The 16,120-nt window shown below is 39.8% G+C and overlaps 1 protein-coding gene across 2 annotated transcripts in view; it reads right to left on the bottom strand.

Moving 5' to 3' along the window:
- The window catches only part of Ralgapa2 (Ral GTPase activating protein catalytic alpha subunit 2), a 371,371-nt gene that overhangs the window by 280,575 nt on the left and 74,676 nt on the right, over positions 1-16,120 (bottom strand). For both annotated transcript variants that reach the window (XM_029567609.1, XM_008841311.2), the window contains exon 4: positions 1,641-1,698. In XM_029567609.1, the coding sequence (XP_029423469.1) occupies positions 1,641-1,698 (58 nt within the window). The remainder of the gene's footprint in view (positions 1-1,640; positions 1,699-16,120) is intronic.

Below are 16,120 nucleotides of genomic sequence, written 5' to 3'. Positions count from 1 at the left end.
GGAAACTTTCTTTTTGTACTTGAGTGATTTGAAGGTCAAGGCGCTCTTCTGGATGTGTATGCTATACAAGCTGTACTTTTGTTAAATTTAAATTTATAACACAAAACTTGAATTCACTTCTTTAATAGTCAATTACATGTTTTAATAAAACCAATCCTAAATTAAATTTAGGAGTATGGATTTTGGAATAGCTACTGATGATGCCATGTTTTTTCTCCAGTTCTGTGATTTTGTATGTGTTGCTCTCCCAACCAGGAAGTCCTGCTCACCTTTCAAGATGCAGGTAGAAGTTACTTCTCTCAGAGCATCCATTAATCCCTATGAGCAGAACTATTCAACTTTTCTTCTCTATTCCCATTATACTCCCTTCCCAGCAACTGCTATTCTGTAGACTTTTCTCATCTAGTCACCTACTGGGCAACAGGCCCATGCAAAACAAAGATCGTGAGATGCTCTTTGCTTCTGCCCCAGAGGATTGTACCAAATGTCTCTCCCTCAATAAGGTAAGGGTCATGCTTTCCTCCAATATAACCATCTGAAAGGGAAGGAAAATTGCAGCAAGCGGCAGACCCTTGCCTGGCAGAAGGATTGAAGCAGGCACTCTTGAAACAGAAGGCAGAATGTACTGTACAAGGGAGGGCCTGGAATGCTCAACCAGGCTGGGCAAATTAAACCACGATTGTGTGTGGACAGATACTAAGAGCTTGGCAGAAAGGGCAGCAGCATTACTTGCTTTATTTCAAATTCCCTCTGGATGCCACATCTTTAAATATTTAAACAGGGGAATTTTGAGTCAATGATAGAGACTTAAAGAACAATTTGAGGGGGGGGTAAGAAACAAGGTGAAATTATTTAAGAAAATACTCTAGATCAATGCTTCTCAAACTTCATATGCACAAGAATCCCTTTGTGGTCCTTGTTAAAACAGAGACCACCACGTTCAGCAAGTGCCATTGGGGCCTGAGACTACATTTATATCAAGCTCCAGGGGGAGCCAATAGTCCAGTGTGCCAACGATATCCCCCAAATTGCACTTTTAGAAAGAGACGTGCTTTCTCTTTGACATTTTTAAAATTTATTCTTTGGGAATTTCATACATACATACATATACTTGATTTCGAGTATATCCATTCCCCATTCCTACTCCCACTATATTCCCCCTCCCAACTTCACGTCTCTTTTTAAGTCCCTCCCTGCTCCATGCTGGAATGCTAATTGGCTTGGTCTTGTGTGGGTCTTGTATAGGCAACCACAGCTGACCCAAGTTCATGAGGGTAACCGCCCTGTCACGTCCAGAAAACACTGTTTCAAAGCACTCCTCCCAGCCTCTGGCTCTTATAATCTTTCTGCCCCTCTTCCAAAATGTTCCCTGAGCCTTAGGAGGAAAAGGTATGATACAGATGTCCCACCGAAGGCTGAGCACTCCACAGTGACTTATTCTCTGCACTTTGACCAGTTGTTGCGAGAGAAATACATTTTCCTCCAAAACCCATGCTAGTCTTCTCTTGATTTTAATGATTGTACCCTTATTAATATTTCTTCCTATAAGCTATCTTGATGGTGTGAGCACCAGAGCATTGCTGAAAATTCAGCTGGTAGAAATCTGTATCACTAACAACATCTGTCTTCATTGTTCTTACCTATACTCTGGTAATGCCATCGGAAGAAAATTCGTTCAGGTAGAAATTGCAGTATTTTCTACAAAACAAACAACAACAAAAAGACAGAAAGAAAGTAAATACCAAATGAAATTATCTATTTTATGACAGGTCCATACTACTTGCCACACACAAAACTTGAGGAAATAAAAGGAAACAGTATCACATACTGCACTTTACTATATTCCCATGGAAGAGTTTTTTAATTGCTTCAGGCAAGCTTCTTTCCCCAAACGTTCATTTTAAAGAGATTATTGCTCCAAATTTAATTCCACTCAAGACAAAAGAAAAAAGAAATGGAAAATCTAAATCATTGTATCTTTATTAAATAACAGTACTTAAATGTTAAAAGAATTTTTTACCTATTCCCTCCCATTTCCATCATAACTATTTTTTTAAATATTTTATTTATTATTTTATAGGAAAATTCATTTTTAATGCAACTGACACCAAGATGTTTGCACATGCATTTATAATCTCTATATATCTGATTTTTATGTGTATGAGTATATTGCCTGCATGTATGTGAGTGCACACGTGTTGTGCAATGTTGTGGAGGTCAGAAGAGGGCTTTGGATTCCCCTGGAACTGGAGTTAAGGACAGTTTGTAGCCACCATGTGGAATGCTGGGAATAGAACCTAGGTCCTCTGCAAGAGTAGTCAATACTCTTAACCACTGAGCCATCTCTCCAGCCCCTCATCATAACTATTAATGATCTCTAAACAAAGAACAGAGTAGGAAATAAAGATGAACAAAAGAGAATGTGAGGGTCAAGTAATTCGATGGCACAATATAAAATTGTTGACAAGAATCTCATGAAATTTGGGCCAGTAAGATTTTTCAGTGGGTAGTTGCTGCCAAGCTGAACAATCTAAGTTCAATTCCCAGAACCCATATAAAAGGGGAAGGAGAGACCTGGTTCACAGAGCACCCTCTGATCTCCACACATGCTGTGGCGCATGTGTACATATGTATCAATAAATAAATGTAAAAAATTTTTTGAAAAAAAGGAATTAAAGAATTTCGTAAAATTAATGCCTAAAAATAGGTTTTAGAATTATACTTATGAAAGCATCCATTAGTAGGTAAAGAAAAAATTTATGGGGGCTGGAGTGATGGCTAAGTGGTTAAGAACACTTGTTCTTCCAAAGGACCCCAGTTCAATTCCCAGTGCCGACATGGCGGCTAACTGCCTGTAACTCCAGCTCCAGGAAATCCAATACCCTCTTCTGGCTTCTGCAAGACACTGCACACATGTGGTACACTTACATACATGCAGGCAAAACACTTACATATAAAATAAAAATAAGTAAAAAAATTTTTAAATTCTTTTGGTCTTTTTGAGACAGAGTCTCCCTGTAGCCCCAGCTGGCCTTGAACTTGCTACGTAGTGCAGGCTGGCCTTGACTCACAGAGATCCACCTACCTCTGCCTCCCAAGTGCTGGGACTAAAAGTGTGTACCAGCATGGCCGGCTTAAAAATATTTTAAAAATATCAAATTTATTGGGCTACTAAAAGTACCCTCTCCAACCAAAAGTTGGCTGCTATGGGAGGGAGAGCCAGTTTTCTTCAGGGATGTGGCCCCTGGGAGTTACCATGCTCCAGGGGATGGTCCTACAACCCATGCAGCACTCAGTGGACTCAGTGGTTTTAAAAATCAGATCACATGAAGGTGGGAGGGAAAAGTGGTGGCGGAGGGCAAGGGGAAGAGTTGGAGGGGAGGGAATAGGCAGTGAATTTGATCAAAGTACATTATATATATGTATGAAATTCCCAAAAAGAAAAGCCTAATCAGTGAGAGTGACGTTTTCTTTTTCCCTTTCACTCTAGAACACACTCTGGCAAGTTATTCCTGGGTAATAAGAATCCTTTTATTTTTAGTGCAGCTACTTTGAAAAATTATTTATTGTATGTGTGTGTGGAGAGAGAGAGAGAGAGAGAGAGAGAGAGAGAGAGAGAGAGAGAGATACATGTGAAGGTCAGATGACAATCTGAGGGAGTCAATTCTATGTACCCTATAGGTCCTAGGGACTGAACTTAGCAGCGAGTACCTTTACTGGCTGTGCAATTACCTTTAAAAAAAAAAAAATGTAGAAAGCTGAGTGTGGTAGTGCATGCCTTTAATCCCAGCACTTGGGAGACAGAGACAGGCAATCTCTGTGAGTTCAAGGTCAGCCTGGTCTACATAGTGAGTTCCAGGCCAGCTGGGGCTACAGGGAGACCCTGTCTCAAAAAGTCACCCCCCCACAAAAAAATGTAGAAACATTTGGGGCTAGAGAGATGGCTCAGCAATTAGGAGCACTGGCTGCTCTTGCAGAAGACCTGGGTTCAATTCCCAGCATTCACATGGTAGCTCACAACCATCTTTAACTCCAATTCCGGGGATCTGGCACCCTCTTCTGGCCCTCAAGGGCACCAGGCACACACATGGTGGCCCTTTCATATATGCAGACAAAACACTCATATGCACAAAATAAAAATAAATTAAAATCTTTTTAATATAGAAGAAATCCAAATATTTTGTCAAAACACATCTCTAGGAATTGATAACGTATTATTATCGTATGATGATAGTCTCTATTCTAGATTCAACTAGTCTAATATTCTAGCTAACATTTTAAAAGCTGCAGTCAGTTATGTTTAGATGTCCTGAATGAGAATATTTCCAGGCAACTAATGAAATGCATTCTTCACTTAAGCATACTTGAATTTTTGTCTCTTTGTCTTAATTTTCTACTTCATTTGTTCCCACTGGACAATAGAGGAATATGCTGCAACTTCCAGAGGGAAAAGCCAAAACTGGGGGATTTCCCTCCAACATCAGGGCCCTTCCTTCAGACCATGCCACTTTCCACCCACAGTTTTGCACTGGTGGCACCTCCTACTGCCCAAGCCTTCCTCCACATGTTGCCTCCTCACTGGGGCTTCTCCTGGTGATCACCTTCCTGTCCTGGTGCTTTCTGACTCAGCTGCTCTGTCCTGTTTACCATTCTCCTCCCTAACTGAAAGGATCCCACTATTTAATTCACTTTAACAGTATAATGAGGCAGGTACTTGCAGCCCTCTCCAGCAGGCAGCCCTATGGGGCTTCTGCACAGGACTGCCTGTTTTTCCAACTTAGGACTCAGAAAGCATAACTTTTTCTTTTACTTTTCTTTAATTAATATAATGCCCACGGAGATCAGAAGAGGGTGTCAGTTACAGATGGTTGTTAGCAGCCATGTGGGTGCTGGGAACTGAACCGGGATCCTCTGCAAGAGCCACCAGTGCTCTTAACCACTGAGCCATCTCTCCAGTCCCTCATTTTCTTTTCCTAATTCCTTTTTGAGGTAGTAAACAAATGTTAAGCATGCTTTTCTTAGCACTTGGGCTTCTCACTCTTTTTCTGAAGCCCCCCTCCTTGTGCCCCATGGCTGCTTGCTGACCTCTTTTGCAAATGGCAAGGCTTCCTCTCTTCTTCTTCTTCATCTACCTTCTCCTGGCAGCTGCTGAGATTTGCAGTTTGCCTCTCTATTATTTTTCTCTGAGCTCTAAAGAAAACTGTTCTCAAACTTAGAAAAAGGAAAGAATAAAAAGTGTAATAGTGCCAGGAGGGAGTAGTCCTTTAGTCTAACTCCCTGAAGCACCCCCAGCACCTGAAGGATCTCTCCCTAGCCAAGCAGGTGTCCTGAAGACACTCAGGAAATGAGCTTTCAGCTCTTTTTACTTGGGAAATTATTAAATCTGTAGGCAATTTGTGATCTTCACTATGACCCTATGTTCACGTTAATGTGAAATGTGTACTACTTTTATATTAGCCTTCCTTAGTATCTCTGGGTTAATGACATTTAACTCCCAGATATAAATAATAAACAAATAAATGACACATATTTGGAAAATATTTTTATAAGCTAATAGACAAAAGATAAATGTACTGGTATGACTGTTATAAATGTTTCACCTCTATAAACTATACCAAAGATTATCCCTGACTGTACACATTAAAGCAGTGCAAGGCTGATCTCATGCTGAAAGCCACAATATGAACTCTCTCTATTCTTTCTTGAATGGGAAAGCCTCCATTTCAGACTTTCTTAGACTGTTTGGGCCTTTTTTTTTTTTTCCAAAATTATTTTTACTTATTTATATTTAAATTGTTATTGACAAATAATAACTATTTATGGGGTACAAAATTACCCCATAAATGGGGTCTTTTTTTTTTTTTTTTTTTATCTTCTGGAGACAGGGGCTCCCTGTAGCCCTAGTTGGCCTGGACTCCCTATGGAGACCAGGCTGGCCTGAACCTCACAGAGATCCGCCTTGCCTCTACCTCCCTCTGATTAAAGGCATGCACGACTATGCCAGGCCAAAATGATGTTTTGATATGTATACACCTCTTGAACTGATTCTATCAAACTAATTAACACATCCATTCTTCACAATACCTGTTATTTTTTATTTTTCAAAACTATCATTTTAGCAATTTAAAATATAAGATACATGATCAATCATGCAATAGATCGGAAAAATGTATTCTTAATACTTAACTGAAACTCTGTCCCCTTTAAACAAAATTTCCTCTGCCCTCCACCCTCCCCCCAGCACCTCATAACCTGCCACTGGTCTCTAAAATCTACCACTGTATTCTCAATTTTTCCAACTTTGACTTTCTCAGGTTTCCTCACTGAGACCCTGCAGTATGTGTCAATGTATGTTTGCTTATTGCACTTAGTGTAATACCATCCACATTCAGCATATTTTTGTAAACTGTAGAATTCCTTCTTTTTAAAGGGTAATAAATAGCATCCATTGACTGTCATTACCACGTTTGCTTTATCCATTCACTCACTGATGGATACCCAGGTTGTTTCCATATCTGTACTCTAGTGCAGGTATCTCTTTGAATTCAGTTATTTAGAGATATACCCAAAAGTAAATCATACGCTACTTTTTCATTTATGCAAAAATTTCAACACTGTTTCCCACAATAGCTTTACTATTTACATTGCCAACAGTTACCAGGGCTCCCTTTTCTCTACATCCTAGTCAATAATTATTATCTTTTATCTTTTAATATTATCAGTTTAACCCCAGTGTGGTGGCCCAAGCCTTTAGTCTCAGCAAGTGGATCTCTCTGAAATCAAGGTCAGCCTGGTCTACATAGTGAGTTCCAAGCCAGTTTGGGCTACAGGGAGACCCTATCACAAAAAGACCAAAAATAAAAAAAAAAAAAGAAAGAAAGAAAGAAAGAAAGAAAGAAAGAAAGAAAGAAAGAAAGAAAGAAGATAATGAACTGTCTAGAGTAGATATCTCTCTGAAGAAGAAATGAACAACAGATTTATGAACAGAATGCTCAACGTCAGGAAAATGCAAATTAAAACCATAATGAAAGGCACTGTCTGGGGAAGGGCAAAAGGAAAATGTGACATTAAAGTAGAAAGAAAGGAGACTTGGGGACAGGGGGTAGAAGGACGTGGTGAGAACCAACCAAAACAGATTTTGATTGAAAATGCCATAATGATAGCTAATATTTTATATGCTAATTAAATAAAAAATAATTAAAAGGTGACTTGCCACTAAAATAAAGAAAGTATGACCTCATAATTATTAGAACGGTTTTGTTGCTGTTGTTTTTGTTCTGTTTTTGTTTTTAAGACAGGATCTGCCTATAGCCCCAGCTGGCTTAGAACTTACTATGTAGGCCTGGTACTTGCTATGTACACCAGGCTGGCCTCAATCTTAGAGAGATCTACCTGCCTCTGCCTCCCGAGTGCTGGGATTAAAGGCATGCATTACCACACCTGGCTAATAGCTTACTCACTATTTTTGAATCCCGTAACTCCAAAAGGTATCCCATATCTGGTATTATTGCCTAATAATGCTGACATATATTCACACATCACAAATCCTATCTAATAGGAAACAAACACACATTGGACACCAGACTTCACATCTAAAGCATGGAAATAAGCGAGAATAAAATATTCAGTCCTTACTTCCTAGGTAGGGCTTTATGTTAGTGGGTGAAAAGAGATCACAAAGAAAATATCACTCACACCCACAGAGTAACCTTGACAAAAACTTGGTGAAGGGGAAAGTAGCTCATCTTCCTGGAAAGATATGTTGGAAAGGCTAATTACATTAGCCTAGTAGAGAACAGGACAGAAAGGGGCAGGGTAGGGGGAGAGGATGGACAAGGGAGGGCCAAGAGGCCAAGGCAGCTCCTTTGCAGGATGAACAGCAATAGTTGGAGGGTCAGCTTGGCTGGTTGGTGGGTGAGAGGGAGGAGCTGGAACTGGAGAGGCAGTAAGGCTCCTTCCCGGTTAATATTCCTGGGCAGCAGTGTGCAGTCCCTGAAGAAGATCCAGAGCTAGACATGAATTTTGAGATGGCTGGGAAGAGTGGGCAACCTATCAATGAAGATTATCAGAGTAATTCATTGGAGGAATATCCACAGGTACAGGATAGGAGGAGAAGCAAACAATAGTGATATTCAGGAGGAAACACTGTGGGAACAGGCAGGCAGAGTGGTTTGAGTTAAAAGAGGACTGAAGACTGACTCCCATAGCGTCCCAGGTGACAGTGTTTTCACTCAAGATGTTAAAGGAATTTAAGACTTCAAGAGAATGAGCATGCCAGGTTTTGTTCTGGACATCTGAAATTAAGTGTGAACAGTAATAGACAGAGCACCAAGAGAGGTGGTGAGACTCTGTGAAAGAAAGCTTAAAATGAGAAGACAAGATGAAGCCCTGGTGATATCAGCATGCTGATGAAGCTGTGTGAGGAAGGTAAGAATGACGAAGGTAAACAGGCGCTAAGGACAAGTGCACAGGTCAAAGGAGACATTCTTGCTGTGTGAGGTGCTATACAGATGCTTACTGTAAAGATCAGAAATACTCAGGACTACACACAGCTAGTGAGAAAAAGCTATCGATGCTAGAAAATATAAGGAAAGGGATGCCAGTAACAAATGAAACCAGAGAGCTCAACACTCTTGCCTGGGGGATCCATGATACGTGTCAGCCAAACAATTGCTAGGCACGACAACCCTTCCATAGACTATGCAGAGGCAGTGGCTGAGGGAGAAATTAATACACCAACATAATTCAAGTCAAAGATATGCCATTATAATACATGCTGAAGAGTGCTGGCAGGAAAGTAGTGAAAGTCTGTGTTGTCCATAATCAAACTCTTAGAATATGCAACATGAATTTTAGATGAGTAAAGCAAAAAAGAGCTAACTGTAAAAACTGGGTTGTTATGTTTTATAAGTTCCATTACATTAACAAGGGAAATCAGAGTAGGAGAGACGGCTTATCAGTTAAGAGTGCTTGCTGATCCTACAAAGGTCCAGAGTTCAGTTCCCAGCATCCACATCAGGTGGCTCACAACCATTTGTAACTCCAGCCCAGGGGATCCAACAACCTCTTCTGGCCTCCACAAGTACTCACATATATATGGCATACACAAACACGAAATACATATTTACACATAAACAAATTTTTTTAAAAATTAAAAAATTTGAAAAGGTAATCAGAAGATGTAAAAATCAGTTCTCACCACTGAGAGAACCCAGAGCCTCACATATGCTAAGAAAGTGCTCTACTACTTAGCCATACCCACATTCCTTAAAAGTCAGTCCTATATAGACCAGGTTCTTAAACTGTGGGGTGCAACCTCAAATAGGGTCACCTAACTGAATGTAGGGTGGTCACAAAAATTTGGCAATTGTATAAGGCTTCTGAATATGCAACAACCAAAAACTAATTCAAAATTAAACACATAATCCAAGGTATTGCTGGCAGTGCTTGACCATGTTGCATCACATAACTTCACTGCAGTCTTGGTTACACAACATACATACTCTACACTTTACATGCTGTCACATCATACAATGCCAGCAAATCTTTCCTGAAACACCATAGTTCACATTCAAAACTATTGTATGTTTATAAAGTACAGTATTTATTCAAAGTTTTCTGCTCTTATAGAAACATAAGGGTTTGATCATGGGCAACACAGACTTTCACTACTTTCCTGCCAGCACTTTTCTGCATGTATTATAATGGTGTATCTTTGGCTTGAATTATGTTGGTGCATTTGATTTTTTTAAACTTTATATATATGAGTATTTGTCTGCATGTATGTATGTGTACCCCATATGTGCCTGTATCCACAGAGGACAGAAGAGGATTTTGGATCTCCTGAAACCAGAATTACAGACGGTTGTGAGAAACCATGAGGTCCTGGGAACCAAACCTATGTTCTCTACAAGAATAGCAAGTACATTTAACCACTGAGCCATCGCTCCAGCCCTGGTGTATTTGGTTTTAAAAATAGCTGGTTGAATTGGTTATTTAAGTTTCACAAAAATCATTAACGAATTTTAGGATGAGATTAGAACAGAAATTGTAGCAATTTTCAAAATAGCCTTAAACATGTTTCTGCCATTTCATGTGTTTATGAAAAGTGGCATTCTCAGCATTGACAATCATAAAAAAAAAAAGTTGATCAATTGTGGAAAATTGGAAGTTGTTCTATATCTGTGGTATCAAATATTGAGCTAGGATTTAATTGTTTTTAGAATATTTTATTTATTACTTTTATTTTATGTGTATGAGTGTGTTGCCTGCATGTATGTAAGTGCACCCATGTCATGCAAAGGCTGCAGAGGCCAGAAGAGGGCATTGGATCCTCTGGAACTGGAGTTATGGACAGTTGTTAGCTGTCATGTGGGAGCTGGGAATCAAACCCGGGTCTTCTGGAAGAAAAGCAAGTGTTCTTAACCACTGAGCCATCTCTCCAGCCCTGGTGTGTTTGGTTTTAAAAACAGCTGGTTAAATTGGTGATTTAAGTTTCACAAAAATCATTATATCAATTTTGGAATGAGATTAGAACAGAAATTGTAGCAATTTTCAAAATAGCCTTAAACATGTTTCTGCCATTTTATGTGTTTATACAAGGCATTTGCAGCATTGACAATCATAAAAAAAATGTTAATCAATTGTGAAAAATTTGGAATTTGTTCTACATCTTGTGATAGCAAATATTCAGCTAAGATTTAACTCTTAATGTAAAAATAAACAAGCATGTCCATTTCATTAGTACAAAAATTTGCTTTCATCTTAATAAATGATACAATTATATGTACACCAAAGAACTTATTTAAAGTTAAGTCTGTAATTTATTACCAATAAATGTTTGATTTGTATACCTATTTTATATACCTACATACCCAAGATCATATAAAATTTCTCTAGGGCTAGAGAGATGGCTCAGCAGTTAAGAGCACTGGCTACTCTTGAAGAGGACCTGAAGTTGATTCCCTGCAATCACATGGTGCTAACAACCATCCATAACTCCAGTTCCAGGAAATCCAATGCCCTTTTCTGAATTCCATGGGCACTGCATGACACGGATACACTTACACACATGCAGGCAACACACTAATACACATAAAAATAAAATAAAAATAATAAAAATTTTTAAAAATTTGTCTGGCAAAAGGGGGTCATGAGTAGAAAAGGTTTAAGAGGGCCTGCCCGGGTTGGAGAGATGGCCCAGTGGTTAAGAACACTGGTTTTTCTTGCAGAAGACCCAGGTTCAAATCCCAGCACCCACATGGCAGCTGACAACTGTCCGTAACTCCAGTTTCAGGGGATCCGACAGGCTCTTCTGTTCTCCGCGGGCATTGCACAACACGGGTGCACTTACCTACATGCAGCCTATACACACATACACATAAAATAAAAATAATAAATAAAATATTTTTAAAATAAAGGCGGCCTGCCCTACTGAACAACTTAATAAACCCCCACATGCGCACTTTCCTACCAACACAATGCAATCTTTAACAGTCCTCCCCAGCTGTAGAACACAAGAGACAGGAGCAAGAACCCACAGAGATAAGCAGCTGCAGCTAGTGGGAAAGAATCACCAGCAAGGAGGTTTCAACAAGGAACCCAGCAACTCTGGAACTCAGAATAAAACCTGGGACTCAATGTCTAGGCTGCTGCCAGACAAAAAAGCCACTCAAGAGCCACGAAAAAACACAGTAGGAGATAGTTCAGTGTCTTTGATAAGAAAGTAACAGCAATATTTGCAAGATGAGTTCTCTGGCAAACAAGCTGCAATGGAGTTACTCAAAAGGGCTGACAGATGAGTAGCATCAGAGGAGGGATAGGAAGGAGGCAGGATGAGCAGGACAGCCAGGAGGGGAAGGAAGCAGGATGAGCAGGACAGCCAGGGACAGGAAGGAAGCAGGATGAGCAAGACAGCCAGGGACGGGAAGGAGGGAGGATGAGCAGGACAGCCAGGGACGGGAAAGAGGCAGGATGAGCAGGACAGCCAGGGACGGGAAGGAAGCAGGATGAGCAGGACAACCAGGGATGGGAAGGAGGAAGGATGAGCAAGGCAGTCACTGCCAGCTGAGTGTGAGCTCTGGGGCAAAGATCGTGAGTCCTGAGTAGCTAGCAGTGGGAGGCCCTAAACTCCCACTTGTTCAGTCACTGGCTATAGAGACTGTGAGAAGAGCTGACCAGGACTGGAAAGCTGAAGGCACCGGAAGCCCTCAGCTGATGCCACTCTTGCTGCTGGGCAGCAAATTCTTTCTTGAAAGGGAATCTGAGCAACACATTGTTTGTGTGCCACAATAATGCTCAAATTATTAATTAGGCTATTATCATATTAAAAGGGTAAAACACTAAGAGAAGTAAGTACACCCCCACTTCGGGGACCGATGTTCTCTGCTAGCTTTGTTTCCCTTCAACTGGAAACAATCTCGTGTAGATGGAATCTGGCTCTCTGAGGTTTTCCTGCACCTTCGCTGCCTCCTTCCTGGCAGCTCATTTTGCTGAACACATAGTACAGCTGGGACATGATGTGCTATGTTCTCCAACATTCTCCTTCAAGGAGACCTGATACCCTGGCGTCATGGCAGGATCACCATCGGATGCCACTGCTCCAAGAAGGTGCTGGGTAAATTAAAGATTCAGGATAGATCTTGCTTAATCTAGATTCATGTCTGACCTAGTCTCTAGACCTTAGGAAACCAAACGAGCACAGAATCACAATTTTCAGTTTTCTAAAACACATATTGATACTTCTGACTTTGTTTTCTTTTATTAGTGCAGAACCAATAAATACATATACATAGATATAGGCCATATATATATATATGTATATATATATTACCAGGAAACAGAGCAACTACATCAAAAAGATGTGTATAGATGCCTGAATGCTGTTAGTCTGCCACAAAAGTAGCCTCTAGTTTATTCCGAGGTCAGGGCTATCATCGTTACTTCTCAATAAAAATTTTCACATTTGCTGGGCATGGTGCTATACACCTTTAATCCCAGGAGTTGGGAGGCAGAGGCAAGAGATCTTTGTGAGTTCGAGGCCAGCCTAGTCGCATAGCAAGTTCCAGGCCAGCTGGGGCTACAGGGAAACCCTGTCTCAAAAAGATAAAAAGATAAATAAATAATGGAACGTACTTTTAATCCCAGCACTCAGGAGGCAGAGGCAGGCGGCTCTTTAAGATCAAGGCCAGCCTGATCTACATAGTGAGTTCCAGGATGGCTGGGGCTATAGGGAGACCCTGTTTCAAAAAGACCGAAAAAAAAAAAAAAGAATTGAATAAGGTTTGAATATGAAACATCATGCCCAATGCCTGAGCCAGTATACCCAAAAAGGACTGAAAGATGGCTCAGTGACTAAAGATGCCTGCCACCAAGCCTGATGACATGAGTTCAATCTCCAGGTCCCACATGGTGAAAGGAAAGAACTGACTCCCACAAGCTGTCCTCTGATCTCCACACATATACCATGGAACACGCACACACACAGATGTACGCATGTATACACACACACACACACACACACACACACACAAATAAAGTAATATTAAAAAAAAGAAGATTCCTAAAAGGACAGAATCTCACACAATTCAGAGAATGAAACAATACCCATACTGATGTTTACTGATGTTTCTTTCTTTGCCCAAATATCACAAGCACTATTTTTATAGATTAAAGTCTATGAGGGTCAATAAAAATAAAGTCAAACACAACCACCCTGTCTACATGCTAAGCCTGTCCCTCAAGTCCCAGATGAAGCCTACCTTTGGGTGAGAATGTACAATCTGGCTACTGCAGCTCATATTCTAAACTACACTGCTGTGAATGCCACATAAGCTATTGACATCTTGTTTTAGTTTCACTGGAAAATAAAATAAAATAAATTGAAGAAAGCCACACAGTGTGAATAAATATTACTTTTCTGAAAAACACATGACTCTGTTTAATGCTCAGTGCCCAGCTGCATCTGTATGGTAATCCATTATAGCACACTCAAAATCGAAATTAGGTATTACTACTGATCAGCACATCAGGGAATCTGTCATTCTCTTAACTGATTATCCATAGTTCTTTTTTCTTCCAAACCTACTGCATGACCAGGAATAATGTGAAATGTAAGCTCAAGTTTATACAAGATGCTATAGAGTACTTTAAAATTCCCAGCCTTCATTTAATTTATATGGGAAACTTTTATTTCAAATTATTACCAGATGATTGCAGTATAACTCAGTCGATTCACACTTGATTTCAAGTTCACATAGAAAGTAGAGCAGTGAAGAATGAAGACGATATTACATACTAATGCATGGCAGTTATCTACCTGAAACAATAACCAACTAAACCTGTTCAGTGTAAGAACAGACAGGCCAGGCAGCAACCCTTCCCCAGCTGCAGAGTGTGGCGAAATGTTCAGAAGATGCTGTCCTGGGAGAAAACAGGTTTAGTTTAAAAGAACATATTTTCCATTACTTGACTTTTAGAATAACGAATACCCAGAAAATTTAGGATGAGAACTGCCAATTCCATTGAAGAAAGGATTCTGTGAATGCCTGGGCTGCAAGTCTCCTCTGCTTCAGAAGGACCCATGTGGACAGGCAACTTTTCTTCTGCTGTTTGGTAGGCTCTCACCACTTACTAAAAATAATAACTCAACTCTGATGGCAGAATACTTTCACTTAAGTGTCAACCCTTGTTTACCTTTAAAATCAAGTGAAACCAAGTAAAAATAACCAAATAACCTTAAAAATAAAATGAATGCAATTTTTAGCTTAAAATAACAAACAAACAAACAAAACAAGAATGCTGTTCTTCTTATACCAAAAACTCCTTCCAGGATATGACTATTTAATCACTCAGCATGCTGCCATGGAGTAAGGGGAATAGCTCCATCTTGCCACAACCCTGTTGGTCTGCTAACATCAAACTCAAATTTCACTTCCTTGAAGGAGACCACTTCAACAAGACCCTTTGTATAAGGCCCACTCTGCCATTACAGCTGGATTTCTTGGGAGAAAGAAAACTCACTCTAGCCATCTGGTATCCCCTACATCAGGACCAGTGCCTGTCACGCAATGTTTCCTAATAAGCAGTGGCATGCACAAATAAAGAAATGAGTGTAAAATTACAAAAAGTAAAGAAGAATTCTAATTTTAGTTCATACCACAGTCAAAGGAGACAGTACCACCCTAACATGCTACAAACTTGATGAGGAGGACTTTAATAATGACAACTGAAAATGGAAATGTGTCCCCAAGCATGATAAACCTCAATATGTGATCATTGGTCAAAGGAAAATACTTTTCTTGGCTTATAAGAAAATGAATTTGAGGGGCTGGAGCGATGACTGAGCCGTTTAAGAGCACTGGCTGCTCTTGCAGAGGACCCAGGTTCAATTCCTAACACCTACATGGTGGCTGACAACCATCCCCAACTCCAGTTCAGATACCCTTCCCAGTTCGGGATTTCAACACCCTCTTCTGACCTCCACTAGCATTTCATGACATTGGTGTACCTACCTACATGACTCATACACATAAAATTTTAGAACCCAATCAACATAAAAATGTTGGAAAGTTTGACTAGCAATGAAGATATAAAAATAGCAAAGGATCCCATCTACAGATGTCATAATTACAGAGATTAGTGTTTATTTAAAGCACAAATGAAGATGCAAAAAGGTATGGGGGGTGACCTGCAGGATCTTCATCCCATGTAAGTTGAATATGCCTAGAATGATCATTCAATGAAGGAGACAGTCTTAAGGAATGGAAACGCCTGTTCCAAAACAGATTTGCTTTAAAAATGGAGTAGGGTGATTTATTTTTAGCACTTCTGATTCACATTCTTTAGAAAAATTAAAATGAATATTGAATGATGCTTTAAATTTAGGAAAATTAATAAAGCAGATCTCTAATTAACTAACTAAGATAAGGAAACATTAATTACATGGAGATAAAAACAATCAGCATGAATGTAGACTACTACAGGTTCCCCCATGTGCCAGAATACAATATCACAAGGCTGCCCTACAACCAAATAAAGGACCAGAGAAAAATGCCTGGACAAACCATGTTTAAGGTTGAAAATACAGTAAAAAAAAAAAAAAAAAAAAAAAAAAAAATTT

The sequence above is a fragment of the Nannospalax galili genome, unplaced genomic scaffold, assembly GCF_000622305.1.
Source record: "Nannospalax galili isolate Female #2095 unplaced genomic scaffold, S.galili_v1.0 scaffold510, whole genome shotgun sequence".
In the NCBI taxonomy this organism is placed as follows: Eukaryota; Metazoa; Chordata; class Mammalia; order Rodentia; family Spalacidae; genus Nannospalax; species Nannospalax galili.
The sequence above is the reverse complement of the archived record's forward strand: the minus strand, read 5'-3'. Positions and strand labels throughout refer to the sequence as shown.